General features: G+C 46.1%; 1 protein-coding gene across 2 annotated transcripts; it reads left to right on the top strand.

Annotated features, from left to right (window-relative positions):
- Positions 1–1818: 1818 nt before the first annotated feature.
- Positions 1819–9588, top strand: RNF7 (ring finger protein 7). 2 transcript variants are annotated; one of them, XM_008266261.4, is made up of 3 exons: positions 1819–2121; positions 6762–6809; positions 8640–9588. In XM_008266261.4, the coding sequence occupies exons 1-3, from the start codon at positions 1947–1949 to the stop codon at positions 8756–8758; spliced, it is 342 nt and encodes a 113-aa protein (XP_008264483.1). In that variant the 5' UTR covers positions 1819–1946; the 3' UTR covers positions 8759–9588. The 2 variants fall into 2 exon arrangements, with proteins under 2 accessions (XP_008264483.1, XP_051714985.1); XM_051859025.2 differs by having other exon boundaries at positions 1821–2114.
- The last annotated feature ends 11139 nt before the right edge of the window (positions 9589–20727 follow it).

The raw sequence follows: 20727 nt of genomic DNA, 5'->3' as shown, positions 1-20727 counted from the left end.
TAGTCTAGTCTCAGTTGCTCCCCACACTTTCAAATAAAAATAAAATAATTCTTAAAAAAACATACTTAAATACTTCCAGGGGCCAGTGCAGTGGTGCAGCAGGTTAAAGCCCCAGCCTGCAGTGCCAGCATCCCATATGGGCACCGGTTCAAGTCCCGGCTGCTTCATTTCCAGTCCAGCTCTCTGCTATGGCCTGGGAAAGCAGTGGAAGATGGCCCAAGTCCTTGGGCCCCTGAACTCATGTGGCAGATCCGGAAGAAGCTTCTGGCTTCTGGCTTCAGATTGGCTCAACTCCGGCCATTGAGGCCATTGAGGCCATCTGGGGAGTGAACCAGTGGATGGAAGACCTCTCTCTCTCTGTGTCCACCTCTCTGTAACTGTCAAATAAATAAAATAAATATTTTTTAAAATAAAATAAAAATACTTCCAGGGGTTAGGAAGCAGTCAGGAAAGGCCCCCGTGGGAATAAGGAAAAAGGGATTTATATGAAACCTGCCATCTGCGGATTGGACAACCAACATCACCCAGAGAAAATGCAAAGATTGACAGGGAGCGCGAGGGCTCCACATCCACAGGTAACTGTAAGAGACTGGACCGTGGCACAGAGCCGCATGTCTGAAGTGCTTAGCAACTGAGCAGGTCAGCACAACCTGCCTTAATCACTCAGGTCAACAATCTTTTTCAGCTATCACATCTCTCAAGTGGTCAGCAAGGCAAGGTTTGTTAGGTAGCTGGTCAGTAACCATGCCGGCTCCAGGGAGACAGAATAAACAAGGCAGACACCTAAGGCAGCGAAACTATGCAGAACTGACCCACTGCTATGCACGCCCTGTATCAGCACCCAGTGCCCAGACCCTGGCAGAACCCTCCCTGGGGGGCCCCTCTGGCAAACAGGGGTCTCAGGTTCTCAATCAAATCTAATTTCATTTGCTTTGCTCAATCCTACTCATCGACCTACTCCACCACCGTGGGACAAAGAACTGATCCCAGATCCCTGTAACAACACGGCTGCAGTCTATGCTTTCCAAACTACCCCCTTCACGCAGCGGCAGTGTAAGCTCTAACTCCCTTCTCTGCACCTCACTACTCCTACATACAAAAAAGAGAGATTAAACTAGTTTAAAGTGAGTCCCATGGGTTTCTGGGATCCTTTTAGGGAACAAGTCAGGTCAAAGATTGCATTCATTCAGAACCTTTTTCCTCCTTTTCACTTTCACTCTAAGGGTACAGTGGAGTTTTCCAGAAACTACATCATCTATGGTGTCCTGCTTTAACAATACCTTGCAATGGGTTTGTTTTTAAATGAATTAATACATTTTAACTTTTAATTTCTTAAAGAGTAAAATAACCATCCCGCCTATCTTCCACAGACACAAAATCTCCTTAAAATTTTAATAACTTTCAGATCTAAAGGAGCTATATGCCCAAAAAGTTTGACCACCACCGAACTTTCTAGATCTTCACGGTCATTCACTCAACAGTTTCTTGTAACCACTTTTTTTTTTTTTAAGACATCCAGGACGTGGTAAGAACACGGTACGAGCACTCATAGCAGTTTATACTTGGTAGGGGAGAGGCAAACGAATAAATTAACGGGATCATTTCCCAGCTAAGGCCGAAAGCGGGCACGCACCCCAGCGCGGCTCGCGCCCCAGGCGCCGACCCAACACCTCCGCGCAGCGGCGGCACCGCCTCGACCGACGATCCGCAGGCCCCGCCCAGCGGCCCGGCGCAGCGAGGGGCGGGGGCCGTAGTCCCGCCCCCGGCGCCGGCGTGCGGTGACGTCACTGACAGCGCCAGCCAATCGCGGCCGCCCTAGCCGAGACAATACGGTGACCCGCGGCCTGCGGGCGGCGCTGTGGGCCCGCCGGACGGCCCCACCGAGCCGCCATAGTTGCCCGCCTCCCGCGACCTAACGTCTTCGCCGCCGGCTCCGCGCCGCCGCCATGGCCGACGTGGAAGACGGCGAGGAGACCTGCGCCCTGTCCTCTCACTCCGGGAGCACAGGCTCCAAGTCGGGGGGCGACAAAATGTTCTCTCTCAAGAAGTGGAACGCGGTGGCCATGTGGAGCTGGGACGTGGAGTGCGATACGTGCGCCATCTGCAGGGTCCAAGTGATGGGTAAGTTACACGCGAGGCCGGGGCCGCGGTACGGCCTCCGCGGGGTCGGCCCCGGGCGGCTGCGCCGGAACCCTCGGCTGGTCCCGCGGGCCCACGCCCCCGCTTCAGGCCGCCTGGGCTGCGGTCGCCGCCGGCGCTTTGGTGTCGTCCCCAGGCGCCCATCGCCGGGCGACCGGTGCCCCGGGGAGAGAAACGGACAGTAGGCAGGCGATGAGACAGGGTGGTTTCAGGCGATGAGGGAGGTGCTCCGGGGAGAGAAGTTGGGTGATTTGATGGGAGCTGGGGCTCCACCCGTCTGGTGTAGCCCGCCGGGGCCCCGCGAGCAGACCGCAGAGGGGCCGGGGGCAAAGGCCGCGATGGCGCGGAGCGCGCCGGAGGCCCCGTCACCCGCCCCGGAGGCCCCGTCACCCGCCCCGGAGGCCCCGTCACCCGCCCCGGTGGCCTCGTCACCTGCCCCGGAGGCCCCGTCACCCGCCCCGGTGATGCTCCGCGGTCGTCGGGCGCAGGAACGAAAATCTCGGTCCTGCCCCGCAGGGCAGCGCAGCGCAGCGCACAGCCATTGCCTTTCCTGCTGCTGCGGCTTGCGCTGCTGGCTTTTCAATCCGGATCGATCTAAGGTGTCCCGATGGCGCTCGCTGGGCCTGGGAGGGGGCACCCTGTGGCTAAGGAGCAAGTGTCCGTCCTCGGAATTGGAGAATGTGGTCCCTTAACTCCCCTCTCCATCCCAGGACGTCGTTTCCTGGAGAAGACGCTGCCTTGGGGGAGAACTTCCTTTTCCATAACATTTTGAAATCCAACATCCGGACGAAGTGAAATATTTTGGAGCAGCTTAGTCTCCTTTATGTTTTACGTGGTTTCTGTTTTAAGATCTCGGGCCACCTTGAAAAACAAGCCCTCCTTAAATGCAAGTTATGTTTTTAAATAGTGCATTTGAAATTACTGTGAGAGCATTTTAAGTAGTGTTTTTACTTGAGGGTTAGTTGAAGAAAACTGAGGTTTCCATAGTTTGAAAACTTTGTGGTTTGCCCTAAAAAAAAGTGAGAGAATTGGAAATAAACAACTTAGAGAATTGCTTTCTCCTTTTGAGGGGTGAGAGTTGAAATCTACCAGAGTCAAAAGATTTCTCAGTGTATGCTGTCTTTTGTCTTTTATTCACAAGGGCTTGTTTCATAGAGGGTTTCCAACAGTATGATTCAAATATTTTTAGGCTTTTACTCTGAAAGATCCGGATTTTAGACAGGATCCACTTATTTGCGTATTTGCCTGTAAAACAGTTAATACCCTCCCACACACACCTCAGTTAGGAACTAAAATCATAATTTTCAGTTTGAGAGGCATTTTGTTTATTGTTGATCAAGGAGACCTGATCTTTTATTCTTTTGCTGGACAAGCTTTACGCAAAGATTGTACCCCCTAAGCTTTCTTCAGTTTAAAGGAAAATCAGCTGCCTTTTCATTCCTTCTTAGTTTATAAAAAATGTCCCAAAAGGGTCTTTAAGGATTTTTTTTAAAGATCTCAGACCACCTGTTAGCTATTTTCTCCCCAAAGAGGAAAATTGTTTAAACAATAAGTGGAAAAGAAAGCTTGCAACAGACTTTACTGGGATATTGAAAGTTGGTCAGAGAATGGGCTATAAGTGACTCAGAGTCATCATTAACTTTCTAATTATCACAAATATTCTGCTACTCCAGGTTTAAAGTTGAATATTTACAACCGCCATACTTGGAGGTCAGAAACATATTCTGAACCTTTGTGTTTTGTTTTTGTGAGATGTTAAAATTCAGTTAGTGGTCATGTGATAGTAGAAATAATTTTCCCCCTACTCTCCTAGTTCTTTTTCTAGCAGCATTTTTTTTAATAGATTTATGTATTTATTTGCAAGGCAGAGAGCTACAGAGAGAGAGAAGTCTTCCATCTGCTGGTTCATTCCCCTAATGGCTACAGTGGTCAGATCTGAGCCGATCTGAAGCCAGGAGCGTCCTCTGGGTCTCCCACACAGATGCAGGGGCATAGGAAGTTGGGTCATCTTCTGTGGCTTTCCCAGGCCATAGCAGAGAGCCCGAGCCCCATTTTAAAAGGTGTTACTGTTATTGTGCTTAGGAATGGACTGTTTTAGATACTAGGAACATAATTTAACAATTTTCTATTTTTTATCTGAAACTTTAGGGATCTGTATAGATGTGGGTCTGTTTTTGGAAAATGAATCTAAAAGCTATGAGCATAATTCAGAGATTTCTAGATTCTGAAATGACAGCCTATTTAGTGGGGCCAATTTTGAGGCATAGCAGGTTAAACCTCCACCTGTAACAGCTGTTCCACTTCCAGTCCAGCTCCTTGCTAATGTGCCTGGGAAACAACAGAGGATGGCCCAGATGCTTGGGCCCATGCACCTGCATGGGACACCTTGAAGAAGCTCCTGGCTTCAGCCTGGCCCAGCGTTGGCTGTCGCAGCCATTTGGGGAGTGAGCCAGGGGAGGAAGATCTCTCCCTCTCTCTGTGTAACTCTGCCTTTCAAAAATCTTTATTTGAAAAAAAAAAAATCCCATTTAGTTCCATTTCCTTACCATTTATCTCACACACCTAAATGATTGTTATGCTTTTTGTGCCAAGATTTGCCTCTTGGCCTGTTCTGATAGGAGGAACACCCTCTTGGTTTCCACTGCCTTCGGTTCTTCCTGAAGGGAGCAGATGGCACAGTGAGCAAGTATGGAGGCAGAAGAGGAGAGGCTTGCTGGGTAGAGGCAGGTTAAAGTCACAGTAACCCCGCAGCAGTATATGTTACCTTAGATGGACGTTGCACGAGACCTTATTTTCCTAAGTTATAAAAGGCTGTGGTTTTCCAACCCTAATCTTGAAATGCAGCAATTGCCCGGAGCTAGGCAAGTACAGGGCGCAAGGCTTCTCTGTTACATCACCGTCCTGGTGATCCTTGGGTGTTTGTCTCCCTCTCCATCTGCCAGTGAGCTCCTTGGGACCCAGCCTTGGTCATTTTGGTGTCCCCAGTGCATAAGTCCTTGCAAAGAACAGATGCTCAGTGACCGAAACTGAAGCAAGCCTCAAGAGACAGTGGTTGTGGTACACACTGAGGAGGCCAGGGTGGTGCTGTTTCTTAAGGCTAAGAGCCTGGGGAGAGGAGTAGATACACGCCTGCGCCTGATCCACTGTAAGGAGAGAAGCAGGCTTCAGCTTCCCCGTGTTTCTATTTTTACAGAAGCATTTCTCTCTTAGTTATGTCTTTTTCCTGTTGGTTTGAACTTCCTTTTACCCATTTTTGATTCATTTTCCATTTCAGTGGTCCCTGAAATATCCTGTATTACCTCCTCCATCAAGAAAAGAGTACTACAGATTCAATTTTGAAAACCTCTGATACACCTTTTGGTTCCCATTCATAGCATTTACTCCCAAGTAATTTATTAAGATAGTTCACTAGGTAGATGCTTTGTGCTGATTTATCTGTAAAGGGAGCATTTTCTTGCGGAAAGAAAAAACATATTTAGGGATAGCTAATTTTTACTTTAGCCATACAATTCTCCCAGGTGTGTATCTCTCCACTTAATGTATAAATGCCTCATGGTCGCACTCCCTCTTTCACAGGTGAGGGAATTGGGGCTCCTGGGGGTTCCTCACTAGTCCAGGGCCATGAACTAGTAAATGCAGGGAAGTGGGAATGGACGTCTGCCTCCAAAGCACTGCTTCCCTTCTGTGCCTCGCTGCCTCTCCACCAGGCCTGTTTGGGAGACCAGCAGTAGGGGCCTATTGGAAGCAGCGCTCAGGCGTCGTTGAAAAAAAGTGAAGAAATTCTTTTTATGACTCATTCAAGGAATGCTTCAGTGTTGATAGTATGGATGACTCAAAATATTTATTTATGAAAGAATCAGAAGATGTTCTGAATTTAATTTTTATATAGTTTATACAGCGGCATAGTTCAAAAATTTAGAAGTTATGTGATGAAAATTTGCCCATGACATCCCCTCCCAGTAATTTTTATTGTTGATTTTTTTTTCGAGATTTTCCAAAAGTTCATGGTAAATGGAATTAAAACTAAGTATAGGGACCAGTGTTGTGGTGCAGTGGGTTAAGCCACCACCTGCAACACTGGCATCCCATAGTGTGGGTTCAAGCCCTGGCAACTCCACATGCAATCTAGCTCCTGCTAATGGCCCTGGGAAAGCAGCAGAAGATGGCCCAAGTACTTGGGGCCTCTGCTGCCCCTTTGGGAGACCTGATGGAGTCCAGGCTCCTGGCTTCTGCTGGCTTGGCCCTTTCAATGACGGCTATTTGGGAAGTGAGCTAGCAGAGTGAAGATTTCTATCCCTCTCTGTAACTGCCTTTCAAATACATCTTTTTAAAAAAAAAGTTTGTTTTGGCACAAAAAACCTTTACTCATGTATAATATTTTCAAAATCTGCATTTTTCATGGACATTTTTGGATTTCGAAAATGTTTTGCACCAAAATAAACTTATCTTTTAATGCGTAGTGCCTTGTGTTTTATTGCTGTTTAAATAGTTACCTACAGATGAGAAATTAATAGTATAATTTTTTTATTTCCAGCTCTAACCCATAGGGCTTTTGACTTTGAAGTATCTGGATTGTAAAAATTGCGTTCTGAGAATGAGAATTGCTGTTTGTTTACTTTTAGATGCCTGTCTTAGATGTCAAGCTGAAAACAAACAAGAAGATTGTGTTGGTATGTTGTAATTTCCAGCTCTGGCTTTTTCAACTAAAGGTTTTCCCTCAGTAGGGATATTTGAATTTGTAGATTAAGATTGACTTTATCAGTACACAAAAATGAACTGTGAAAAATGATGCACTATTAACATAAAATGTGTTGGTTCTCAAAAGTCCTAAATGAAATGAATCTGCAAGTCCTGTTACTGCTATAATTAAGAATTGGTCATTCCAGAAATGACCAGAAGTAATTACCTTTTATTAAGAAAGTTATAAAAAAAAAAGAATTTGTTAAACCCCATTTGAGGGGAAGGCATTTGATGTAGTAGATGAAACCCTCTTGGCACCCACATCTCACATCAGAGTGGCTGGGTTCAAATCCTGCCTCTGCTCCTGCTTCTAGTCTAATTCTAATGTGCACCCTGGGGGGCAGCAAGCAGGTGATGGCCAGAATAGCTGAGTCTCTGCCTCTCATTTGGGAGACCTGGACCTGGATTGAGTTCCCGGCTTTGGCCTAGCCCAATTCTGGCCTTTGGCACGCATTTGGAGAGTGAACCGTGCATAGGAGATCTCTCTGTCTCTGCCTTTCAAATAAATAATTTTTTTTTTTTTTTTAAGGAAAACCTCTTTTGAATTTTGGCTGTGTTATGGATTGACTTGGGTTCTAGTTAAACATTATAGTTTTTAGGAATCTTATTGTATTTAACTCTTCAGCCAAAGTAGAAAAAGCTCTATCTTAATTTTTTTTTAGACTGTGGTTAGTTTGTTGAAGTCTATTAATATTAATATCATTATAGTCAGCTACATGTTTTAAGCAATTCCAAGATTGATTTATTTTCTCATTTTATTTGGAAGGCGGAAAGGTCTTCCATTTGCTGGTTCACTTCCCACAGCAGCTAGGGCTGAGCCAGACCAAAGTCAGGAATGCAGAACTCAATCCAGTCTCCATGTGGGTGGCAAAGACCTAAGTATTTGAGCCATCACTGCTGCCTTCCAGCACGCACATTAGCAGGAAGCTGGATCAAGAACAGAGCTGGGAGTAACCCAGGCACTGCAGCACGGGATGCAGGTCTCCCAGGTGACAGCTTAACTTCTGCACCAAGCAAGCACCCCAGTTCCAGGGATTTTATGTCCTACCACTCACCTCCCCTCCCCTCCCTTCCCCTCTTGCTCTTTCAAATAAATAAATCTTTTTTTTGGGGGGGGGGATACTAGTTTGGGAATTGTGAGGGGGAGGCCGCTTTTTGAAGCCAAGAGGCTTTCTCTGCAGCCAGCCTCTTGGAAACATTCATTCTGTTTGTCACAGAAGGAACCGCACTGCATATGGATGACCACACAATCCTCAACTTCTAGAAAACAGTTTACTGGGTACATAGCTGTTAGCGTTCAGAAGCATGTCATCTGCTGATAATAGCCTGTAACAGGCATTGGCAAGTAAAAAATCAGTATTTTTTTTTTTTTTTTTTTAATAAAATAAAGCCTAGAAGATCTCTAAGGTCAAACATGACTAAGAAGGTCTGGGATCTGAAGAAGGTTCAAGTCCTTTAATCTCCTAACTTCAAAAAGAGCATGCGACACTATGTAGGAACTGAGGGTTATCACGTCATCCACAGATTCTAAAGTAGGGCTGGAAAAGCCCCCCAGACACGGTGTCTTATCTCGTTTCTTAACTGCAGCTTATACATGTAAGGTCCTGTTTGTTTTTTAGATGGGAAAAAGCTATTTTGACCAGTTAACCATCATTTTTTCAGGATTATGAACCATAGCTATTCATAATAGAAAATAAGCTATAATTTTGAGCTTAGTCATTTCAACTGAAACATGTGATGTGAACTGTTCTTTCTTGCAGTGGTGTGGGGAGAGTGTAACCATTCCTTCCACAACTGCTGCATGTCCCTCTGGGTGAAGCAGAACAATCGCTGCCCGCTCTGCCAGCAGGACTGGGTGGTGCAGAGAATCGGCAAGTGAGCGCGCACGGGCCTTCCCGGTGCCCTCGTGTGGAGCCCTGCTGGATCTCTCCCAAGCGCCCTACAAGGCTGCAGCACTGCAGGGACTAACTCTCCACCTAGGAGGCGGTGGGGCTGTGGGCCTGTAGGACTCATCAGAGGCCTGGGTTAGCATTTTGTCAGTTTTATGTTCAGAAATTCTTGACAGTTAATGTAATTTATTAAAGATGGTCTTTCCTACCTCTGTGGTGTGTGTCGTGCACACTATTTAGAAGTGCTATTAAAGAGCAGAGAACGCCAACCAAATGACCTTTATAACTTACCTGTTGACAGACAAGAGGCAGTGGAGGCAGTCCATTCAGAGGAGAGCTTTTTTGCATGCCTATTATTGATCAGTTTTCAAAAAGAAAATGTAACAAATAAAATGCAGTTTAAAACCTAGCTCTTATCCCTAATTTGTTCCTGGTTTTTTTTTTTGTGATGGAAAGAGGGGGGATAGTCTGTGAAGTAAAAATTCTAAGTTTGGACCAGTGAACGGGATAAATAAAATTTGAACCTTTGGTTGGCTGTTAAGTCATCATTCTCCATCTTTGACTCATCAAGAAAACCTAGATAAGCACTTGCCTCACTATTCAACCATCAAGTGGTGAAAGAATTTTTTTGTTTGTTTGGTTGGTTTTTGTTTTAATTTTTAGAAGTATTTTCTAGTTTTTTAGTCAGATGATGTTTTAATTTAACTGTGTTTTAGGTAAAGTGTTTATGAGGGGGCAATGTTTACCAATGTAGCATTGGATCAAAAAAGTTTATTTTATCGCCTAATGTTTCAATAAATGGTTTATTCTGTTTATCTTATTTGAATTGTCATTTTTTAAAATTTTATATACAACCTTAAACTTGATGTTAATAAACTAATTTAGTGAAGACTCATTCTGTTTGAAAAAGTTCCTGTTGCACTCTTGGCAATAAAATGTATTACTAGAAACATGTAAGTGCAAGAAAATATTTAAATTTTATCATATTCATTCACAGGGAGATCATTTTTATGCCAAATTATAGATCACAAGTTCAATTTGAATTCTTTTTCAATAGAGCTTCTAACATGAACTTAAAAGACAAAGCCTTGAAATCTTAACTACTCCTTAAGCATCAGAACATGCCATTCTGAATCTTTTTTTTTTTTTTTTTTAAGATTTATTTATTTGAAAGTTACAGGGAAAGACAGTGAGAGGTCTTACATTCTTAAAGATTGAGAACGGTGGGGCTGGTGCCGAGGCATAGCAGGTAAAGCTGCCACCGCCTGCGGCACTGGCATCCCATATGGGCACCAGTTCAAATCCCAGCTGCTCCACTTTGATCCAGCTCCCTACTGATGCACCTGGGGAAGTGGAGGATGGCCCAAGTGCTTGGGCCCCTGCACCCATGTGGGAGACACAGAAGAATCTCCTGGCTTCAGACCTGCCCAGCTCCAGCCATTGCAGCCATTTGGGGAGTGAACCAGGGACTGTAAAATCTCTGTCTCTAACTCTGACTTTTAAGTAAATAATTCTTTTTTCAAAGATTCATTTATTTATTTGAAAGGCAGAGAGAGGTATTCCATCCACTCCCTAAATGGCTGCAATGGGCAGAGCTGTGCCAATCTGAAGCCAGGATCCTGGAACTGCTGGCGACAGCTTTACCCGCTATGCCACAGTGCCAGCTCTGTAAATCTTTAAAAAAGGGATGTGATGTATTTAAAATATATATTAAATACCTAACTAGAATAAAAATTGAAATTCTACATATTGAGTACTTTCAGATTTTTCTGGAAGTTTTTGCATAGTTGCCTTTCTAGCTACTGAAAGGATCAGGTACATATAAATACGGCCATTTGTGTTTTTCATTGTTCAGTGAACTATTTTAATAGCTTTTTACTTGACCTTTTAACAAGGCCAGGTCCATAAAGTGTGAACCAAACATTTGGCATTGCAATGAAGAGGGAAGTAGCAGGAGTGTCAGGATGCTGCCGAGAGTGTGACAGTAGGTAAATTAAATGTGGAAGATGGTGGAAATAAATGGATTTTGCACCCAGCACAGCCACAATCTCACCACCTAACAAAGCTCTGTTTATATTACACATCAGCGTCCAAGGAGGGACGGGGGACAAAGTGGCACTGATCCTCCCTGCCCTGGGACCGGGACAGAATCAGCTCGTCCACAGAGCCATCTGAAAATGCAGAACAGACTATCCGTCGTCAGAGAGGACATGCTGTGACACTTAAGGATAGGTCCCAGTGCACAAGTTCAGCAGCTAGCATTTTCCTTTCCGTTCAATTGATGTTAACTATTGTCTTAGTGTATTGCAAATAAACACTAGCCATCTTTACCTGTTTTCTGTTTGTGCCAGTTGCATTATATATTAATTATATTGGTCCCATTGCTTCCTTTTTTATAAAAAAAATGGCCCCTTTAATACCCTGAAGTGGAATTATGTAAATACTTTTCTTACACACATATAGTATATGTGTAGTAGTTAAAGTAATTTATAATTCAGCTGTGTTAGAGTATGTGAATGCTTGGGCATAATTTCACCAGAACAGAGTGCAGTAGGCTGACACGAAGTGTGTGTGTGCCTGCAGTCACAGGTGGACGGCAGCAATGGAGGCTGACGTGAAACATGAGGGGACTGGCCACTGACGTCACAACTTTTTTCCTCCCAAAATGGTGCACTTTGCACTGTGCTTAGCAAAGTTCTGAACAAAACAGTATACAGTCTTTTGAGTTCTGTTAATTGCACATTTGGGAACTCAGTTTTAAAAGTTCAAAAACAGGTGTCTATGTAGAAGAAGTTAGATTCTAGGCTCACATTACAGATTTTTCTGGTAAATGATTGGACATGAGGAGTCACACAGCATGCTGGTCTGTTTCATCAGGTGGGGCTGTCCTGTATCATAAGACACTCTCCTCCCCTGGTCACCTCCCACTAAACACCACAGTGCCCTGAATCTGTGCCATCTCAAAGCAGCTCCCCGTCCCAGAGCATCCCTTTTGAAGGTTGACTTGGCTCCCTAGGAGCACTGAGCTCAGTGCTTGTAAGCCTAACTTACTTAGGAGGCCTAAGAGTTCAGGTCTTTCAAGGACTGCCATCCTAAACAAGCTCATGGAGCCACATCTTGCTGGTCAGTGTGTCCCTCATAGGTGTGAACAACTCACTGAAGTGGCGCTCAATATCCAGTACACACGTGGTGGGGGCATGTCCACTCGGCAAAGGCCTTTAGACCTAAAGAATAAACTTAAAATTGTTTTAATTGAAGCTGATGCAAAAACCTTTAGGATCACAAAACAAAAAATTGTCAAGTGTTTCCCTAGAAGTTAAAAAATATTACCCACTTGGATACAAGGACACTTGAAGTCAGATTTTCAGTGTTAAGCTATTTTACACTGAACATTTGGGTGCTGTAACAAAACGCATAAGAAGTGTTTGGAAGGTCATCTTTCATCTTACTGCATTTCTGCTGTGGTTAGGCTCTGTTCCACAGAACAGTCTTTCAGGGAGAGCGTTTTCTCTACACCTTGATCCTGTTCTTAGTGGCTGAGGGCTGGGACTGCACCGTAGGGTGCCTGGGTGTGGGTCCCGGCTCACCCTTTACTGGTGTGACTGGGGACCTCCTCGGTCCTCGGCTTTCTCTTCTGCAATGTGGACAGCGCCTCACTAGATTGTTTGGAGGATTGAAGACTAAATGCGCAGAGCAGTGTCCAGCACGTGGTGATTATTTCGTTAGCCATTTTTGGGAGCTCTTGAAGTCAAAGTGTTACTTTGCTGTGTTTTGGGGAGTAAAGCACTTCTCACTTCCCAATGAAATGACATTTAAAGAAGCTAATTGTGAGCACGTTTTGATTACTCATCACAGCTAGGAAGGATTACGAGACTATAATACTTTGCCTGTGACGTTTTTGTTCTAATTGTTCAGTATAGATGCTGTCCAGAGAAGAGTTTATAAATGAATGTTGAGCTCCCGTTTTAGGTTTTTCATCTTGATAGAAACACGGCATTGGAATCCTACAAATGTGAACATAGAAGTATATGTTTTGGGGGCTGGCACTGTGGCGTAGTGGGTAAAGCCGCCACCTGCAGTGCTGGCATCCCGTATGGGCGCTGGTTCGAGTCCCGGCTGCTCCACTTCCAGTCCAGCTCTCTGCTATGGCCTGGGAAAGCAGCAGAAGATGGCCCAAGTCCTTGGGCCCCTGCACCCACGTGGGAGACCAGGAAGAAGTTTCTGGCTCCTGGCTTCGGATCGGCACAGCTCTGGCCATTGTGGCCAACTGGGGAGTGAACCAGTGAATGAAAGACCTCTTCTCTCTCTGCCTCTCCTTTCTGTAACTCTGACTTACAAATAAATAAATCTTTTTTTAAAAAAGTGTATGTTTTGATCACTTGATTTAGGGGACATCCATATGGTTAAGAAAATCTACCTCGGGACCAGTGCTGTAGCATAGCGGGTTAAGCTGCCGGCTGCAACAACATGCGGGTGCCAGTTTGAGTCCTGGCTGCTGCACTTCCAATCCAGCTTCCTGCTGAGTGGCTGGGAAAGCTGTACCTACATGGGAGACCTGGAAGAAGCTCCTGGCTCCTGGCTTCAGCTGTTAAGGCCATTTGGGGAGTGAACCAGCAGATGGAAGACCTCTCTCTTTGTCTCTCCTTCATTCTCTGTAACTCTGCTTTTCAGATCCCTCTATGTGTCTCTCCTCTCAAGTAAATAAATACATTTTTAAAGATAAATAAATCTTAAAGAAAATTGACCTCTTTCCTACAACACTTTAATTTCCATTTTGATAGGCTTTTAGAGCATGGTTAAGCTTCCCAATTAACTTGCTTCTCTTTTTTTTATTTTTTCTTTGACTAAGAAAAATATACTCACAGCAAATAAAATGTAAGAGCTAGACAACACAGCACATTTCCCCCAGCAGATAGAATCTGTAGGGTTTTGTTTTGTGGACCTTATTGATTTCCTAGAAAGATTATGATTAGACAGCAAAGAGGAACTTGGGGTGGGGTGAAGAGTATTAATGAATTTTCCTGCTTTTTCTTTTCTTGCAAAAGAGAACTAACTAATATTTAGAGTTGCAAGTGAAATCTTGGGGAGGTTTATCAGGAATCTTCCAAGTTGTGTTTCTAGCACAGTCTTTGAGATGGGATCAGCAGCCTTCCCATCTGACTGCAGGTCAGGCTGCAGGTGCAACACAGAGGTCTGTGGGCTCCATTTGTGCACTGGACTGGGTGATGGGGCGGGGCTCCTGGGGCACAATCTCCCTTTCAGGACTGAGGAAGCTTTAGCAGAGATGCACACATTATACACTTGGAAATCCTCCTAGCCGAAAAGCTGTGCAGCAAGACTTTTGTGCTAAGTTTCTTGAAGTTTAGAATTCTTCAGTTATTAAAACTTCTCGGGAAGATGTGCTTACATTGATTATTCTGATTAACGCCAATTATGAGTTACCTGGGTATTTTTCCCCAGAAATCTTTTATTTAAGGATACAAACGTCATGAACTTCATTAATACAACTTTAGGAATATAGTGATTCTTTCCACCCACACTCCCACCCCTCTTCCTCCTTCCTCTCCTATTCCCTTTCATATGTTTTACCAACCTTTTCTTGTCTCTGTACCTAACAAACCCGAGTCAGTGGTTGGAACAGAATCTGTTTCCTGGGTTAGTTATAGCATGGTAGTAGCAGAAAGGAAGCAAGAATACAGTTTTGGAGTCAGCCCAGCTTGGACTCCTCTTCTATCATGATCATGTGATCTTTTATAAAACCCTTAATATTTCCTCAGCTAAAGGGGGCACAGATATGCTGTCTAACCCAGAACTGTTACAAAGACAAAATCAATTAATCCATGCTTGACTGAAACAGTCAGCCCTCAGTGAGTGTTAGACATGATTCAAGATCATGGTTGCCGCTCCCTGTCTCTGCCTTAAGTCTACAGTAGCCTGGAAGGTGTCTTGTTTGCAGTACGCTTGTAAGAATTACTGTGTTGGCCGGCGCCACAGCTCACTAGGCTAATCCTCCGCCTAGCGGCGCCGGCACCCCGGGTTCTAGTCCCGGTCGGGGCGCCAGATTCTGTCCCGGTTGCCCCTCTTCCAGGCCAGCTCTCTGCTATGGCCAGGGAGTGCAGTGGAGGATGGCCCAAGTGCTTGGGCCTGCACCCCATGGGAGACCAGGAGAAGCACCTGGATCCTGCCTTCAGATCAGCGTGGTGCGCCGGCCGCGGCGGCCATAGAAGGGTGAACCAACGGTAAAGGAAGACCTTTCTCTCTGTCTCTCTCTCACTGTCCACTCTGCCTGTCAAAAAAAAAAAGAAAAGAATTACTGTGTCTGCATACAGCCACAGCCTTTGAAGAAATCACCTCTGTGAGTTTTAGAAGAGTGGGTTTTTTTTTTTTTTTTTTTTTTTTTTTTTTTTTTGACAGGCAGAGTGGACAGTGAGAGAGAGAGACAGAGAGAAAGGTCTTCCTTTTGCCGTTGGTTCACCCTCCAATGGCCGCCGCGGCCGGCGCGCTGCGGCCGGCGCACCGCGCTGATCCGATGGCAGGAGCCAGGAGCCAGGTGCTTTTCCTGGTCTCCCATGGGGTGCAGGGCCCAAGCACTTGGGCCATCCTCCACTGCACTCCCTGGCCACAGCAGAGGGCTGGCCTGGAAGAGGGGCAACCGGGACAGAATCCGGCGCCCCGACCGGGACTAGAACCTGGTGTGCCGGCGCCGCTAGGCGGAGGATTAGCCTAGTGAGCCGCGGCGCCGGCCAGAAGAGTGGTTTTTAATCTTGTGTTTGAGCCACCCCCAGCACAATGCCACCAGCAACAAGGGCCTATCCCACGTGGTTTTGTGTAGCAAACAGATCAGGGATGAGGGTTGGGAAGCAGGACCCATAAGGGTCAGCAACTCTTGAGACTCGAAGCACGAGCGAAATGTTCCTTGGCATCTGCATTTGTGCTAACCCCCAAGGTGAGGTCTACCTCCTATGTAAATTCACTGGGACCTGAACTCCGTGGAGATTCTGGGACTTTTCATTGTAAGTTAACCGCTGCCATGCTAACTCCAGCTCTGCTTTTTCTGATACATTTCAGATATTTATAACAAGTCCTTTACTGCAATTCTACCATATATGAGGCTTTGCCGTAATGACAGTATTTTACGCTCACTTTTGTCCCCCCCCCCGCCCCGCCCCGTGTTCCTCTGTACAAGACAAGTGGAGGGCGGGGTCGGGGGTGTTGGTCCCCCACTGACAAAAGAGCCCTATTAAGGAGGAAAATAACTCAGTTGTTAAAGGGTGTAGATCTCTGCTGAACAATTGTGTAGCCGCTGGACACAACTAATTTATTAAAATTAAGAATTCAGTCCCTTAATTATATACTAGCCACATTTCAAGTGCTGAATAGTGACGGCAAACTGTAGTATCACCATCGGAAGTCTCCTGGCTCCGTTTGCACCTTTTTCTGTGTTTCAGAAAGACAGAGCCCCTGTTAGCCCAGCTGACACCACTCCCTGGTCATCAGCTGATGCACTGTCACAGCCTTCCTGGTAAGGTCAGGACACCTGAGGGGCACGAGGGGATGCTGTGAAGCGAGATCCTACCCCACATCCTGTTGGATTTGCAAATGTACAAAATCTGGGCCGGCGCTGTGGCACAGCGGGTTAAAGCCCCAGCCTGTAGTGCCTGCATCCCATATGAGTCTTGGCTGCTCCACTTCTGATCCTGCTCCCTGCTAATGCACCTGGGAAAGCAGCAGATGGCCCAAGTCCTTGGGCCCCTGCACTCATGTGGGAGACCTGGAAGAAGCTCCTGGCTTTGGACCAACTCAGCTCCAGCCGTTGTGGCCATTTAGGGAGTGAACCAGCAGATGGAAGACTCTCTCTACCTCCCTCTGTAACTGTCTTTCAAATAAATAAAAAATAAATGTTTAAAAATGTATAAAATCTGTTTCCGGTCTGCTATCCTGAGCAGAAAAATCTTGCTACGCCTTCTGATCAGATGGCTGGTTTATCCGAGTCTGGAATCCCATAAATTGCCCGAAAAAGCCTGATTTCAGGGAGCTTCCGTCTTCCCTCTGGCCTCAGTTTGGGGATGTTACATGTACCTCCAAATAATCACATGCAGAGAGTGCCCATGTGTGGATATTGCAGAACAGAACATTCCCATCATTGAAGGGAGTTCTGCCAGCCAGTGCTGTGCTAGGGCGTCCTTGATAAGGTCCTTTCTATCAGATCTCAGGGGTCAGGAAAATCTTGGTCTGCTTTAACTGACCTTCCACCTGCCTGGATAGGACTAGAACACAGATTAGTAACTCATGTTGAACATGAGCCTTGCTTTACTGATTAAATCTTACCTTTAACAAAGAGAAAGAATTATGCATTTTTAACCCTTTGCAAGTAGCCAATTCATTGCATCTGGGAAAGAAAAATCATACAGTGTTCCAAGATTATATGAAACACCCCGGTATTAACTATAAAAAGGTTGGCCTGATTTTCCATCCTTCAAGTTTTATAACCATTTCTTAGTTTTCAAATGACTGTACGTTAGCTATGAATGTGTGCAGCTGCCCCTGTGTCTCTGGTGGGTTCATAGCAGGGGTGGCTGTGTCACAGGAGACACTGGGCAAGGCCTGGAGACCTTTGTGGTTGTCACAGCTGGGGCACGGGTGTTCCTGGCATCTAAGGAAGCTGCTTGCAAGTATGCAGACCTGAAGAGTTCCTGGGTCTAAAATGTGAACAGCCCTGGGGCTGAGAAACCCTTAATCAAGATTTATAAACACTGATCATTTTTTGCCAAAACAATGGTCAGTGACGATGAAACCCAGGTGTAGCACATACCACACGTCAAACTCTCCCCTAGAAACTCTTCATCTGTTAGGTTACTTAATCCTCCCGGAAAACCTTTTCTATTCTCAACTCTTCTAATGGCTAAGCAAATGCAAGCCCTGAGAGGTTCAGCAACTTGCAGCTATGGTCTGAATTGTGCGTCCTCAAAACTCAGCCCCCAGGGGATGCTATTTGCAGGTAACTGCGGCCTTATGAGAAAAGAAGGGAGCCGGCGCCGCGGCTTACTAGGCTAATTCTCCACTTTGTGGCACCGGCACACTGGGTTCTAGTCCCAGTCGGGGTGCCGGATTCTGTCCCTTGCCCCTCTTCCAGGGGCAACCCTGAAAGGGTTGTGCAGTGGAGGATGGCCCAAGTCCTTGGGCCCTGCACCCCATGGGAGACCAGGAGAAGCACCTGGCTCCTGCCATCGGATCAGTGCGGTGCGCTGGCCACAGTGCTCCAGCCACAGCGGCCATTGGAGCGTGAACCAACGGCAAAGGAAGACCTTTCTGTCTCTCTTTCTCACTGTCCACTCTGCCTGTCGAAAAAAAAAAAAAAAAAGAAGAAGAAGGGAGATCTCGCTTCTCAGCAGGGTGAGGGCATCGTGGGGAGGGCAGCCAAGGAGGGAGTCCTGGCCACACGCCACCTCGCCATACCCCCGTCTCAGCTTGTCAGCCCCTGTACCCCCCGTCTCCAGCTTGTCAGCCCCCCGGAATTCTGAGAAGATACATTTCTGTTGTTTAAGCCACCCAGTCTCTAGCAATTTATGTCAGCCCAAGCTGCGACCTGCCTCAGGTTACAGAACTCCAGAACAGGAAGCAGGATGTGACCGTAGCCTGGTTGGGGAGTCCATGTTCTTTATCACTGTTCGCCCTGTCTCAGTAGAACACCGCGCTGAACGTACTTCCCTCTGAAGTTAACTCTCCATGTTGCAGTTTTTAGTTCTGTAACGCTGCATGCAGATTTCTTCATTAGTAGATATACTTTAGACCTGTATGTTTTTCTTAAAAAATATATCTATTTTTATTTATTTTAAAGGCAGAGTGACAGAAAGAGAGATCTTCATCCACTGGTTCACTCCCCAAAATGCCTGCAACAGCCAAAACTGGGCCAGGCCAAATCCAGGAGCCTGGGACTTCCATGTGGGTGGCAGGGACCCACACACTCAAGCCATCATCTGCTGCCTCCCAGGGTGCAAAATAGCAGGAAGCTGGATGGGAAGTGGCAGTGCCAGGACTTGAACTGGCACCCTTACGTGAGATGTGGGTGTCGCCGGCAGCAGCTTAACCCACTGCGCCACACGCCCTCACCTAGAGCTCTTCATTCTGATTTCAGCTATTCACTGTTCTGCATTATTTCATTGTGCTACAGTAAACTGCGGTCACATCTGATCTAAACACAAACATAAATATCTAGGCGACATACAGGCCTGGGTATGTAGCCTAGATGTTGAGATGCAGATTAAGACACCCACGTGCCACATCAGAGTACCTAAGTTCAGTTCCTGGCCCTGGCTCCTGATTCCAGGTTCCTGCCCATGCACATCCTGGCAGGCAGTGACGATAGCTCGAGTGGCTGGGTCTCTGCCACCCAAGGAGGAGGTCTGGGTTGGGTACTCAACTCCCAGCTTTGGCCTGACTGAGCCTTGGCCATGACAGGAATATGAACAAGAAGATGGTAGATCGATCTCTCTCTCTCTGTTCTCTCTTTCCCTCTCTCTGTGTATGTCTGCCTCTCAAATGAGTAAATATTCTAAAAACTAAATGCAAACATTTATACCCTGAAAAGGGAATCTATATTCGTTTCAAAAAAATAAACATATAAAGAGATCATTGGCAAAAAAGAGTGTACTGAAGTCTCTGGTACATTTTCCATAGATACTAAATATTGGGGCATATGATTAGTAGCATTTATCAATGTTGTTTTAATTGCAATCCTAGAGTAGATAACAGAATGAAAATCTTAAGTCCTTCTTATGCAATAGTAATTATGTCTCAATACTGCAGATTCCTTGAAAAACCAATTACGCTCTTAAGGCCCAATAGAATGATAATGGTGTTCCCTTTGTCTCTTTTAACTCTGATGGATCAGCTGGCAATGCATTTGGCAGTAAACATCAGAACACCTGACTGCACTGGCTTCCATGGATAGGCGTTTTACTGTCTCCCACCGTCAGAAGGTCAGGGGTAGGAAGGCCAGGCCTGGGCCAGTGAGCCACTGGTGCCATCAGGAGCCAGGTTGTCTGCTGTCTGCCCTTGACATTGTCAGCTTGAGGAGTCATGCTCATGCCCTCTCCCTCATGGACCCAGGATGACCGCTCTACTTTCAGGAGGCCTTATAATGCACATTCTTAGGGCAAAGGGAAGGCAAAAGGACTTCTTTTTTAAAAAGTTTTATTTATTTATTTGAAAGTCAAGAAAATAGTGAGAGACAACAGAGATTTCCCATTCACTGGTTCACTCCCAAAATGCCCACAACATCCAGGTATGGGCAGGGCCAAAGTCAGGAGCCAGGAACACAGGTGGAGGGAGCAACTACTTGAGCCATCCCCTGCTGTCCCCTGGGGAAGCAGAGCGCAGCATGGAACCCAGGCACTGATAGGGAACGTAGGTACTCCAAGCACTCTCTTAACTGCTGCACCCCACAGCCGGCGGGATATTTTTTTCTTTAGCAAGACTTTGGCCTTTGCTTGGAAACAGAAGCATGTCATTCTTCAGCCAGAAGAACGTCACCTGGCCACTTCTAGATGCAAAGGAACACAGGATAGAGGTAGACAGTGGGACAGGTACCTGGGCCGGAGGTTGAGTGAAGCAGCCTACATTACCCACCACCACCAGCAACTGCTGACACTTGGGTGCACCCAAGTGTTTATTAGTAGATATACTTTAGACCTGTATTTTTTTAATTATATCTATTTTTATTTATTTTAAAGGCAGAGTGACAGAAAGAGAGATCTTCATCCACTGGTTCACTCCCCAATATGCCTGCAACAGCCAAAACTGGGCCAGGCCAAATCCAGGAGCCTGGGACCCCTACGTGGGTGGCAGGGGCCCACACACTCGAGCCATCATCTGCTGCCTCCCAGGATGCAAAATAGCAGGAAGCTGGATGGGAAGGGGCGGTGCCAGGACTTGAACTGGCACCCTTACGTGAGATGTG

This window comes from Oryctolagus cuniculus, chromosome 4 (assembly GCF_964237555.1).
Source record: "Oryctolagus cuniculus chromosome 4, mOryCun1.1, whole genome shotgun sequence".
Lineage (NCBI taxonomy): Eukaryota > Metazoa > Chordata > Mammalia > Lagomorpha > Leporidae > Oryctolagus > Oryctolagus cuniculus.
Note: the sequence above shows the minus strand (reverse complement) of the source record. Positions and strands in the feature narration are given on the sequence as shown.

Coding starts and splice junctions, on each gene's coding strand:
- RNF7 (XM_008266261.4), top strand. CDS start 1,947: ATGGCCGACGTGGAAGACGGCGAGGAGACCTGCGCCCTGTCCTCTCAC. Junction 2,122..6,761: donor CTGCAGGGTCCAAGTGATGG/GTAAGTTACACG, acceptor GTTTACTTTTAG/ATGCCTGTCTTAGATGTCAA. Junction 6,810..8,639: donor CAAACAAGAAGATTGTGTTG/GTATGTTGTAAT, acceptor TCTTTCTTGCAG/TGGTGTGGGGAGAGTGTAAC.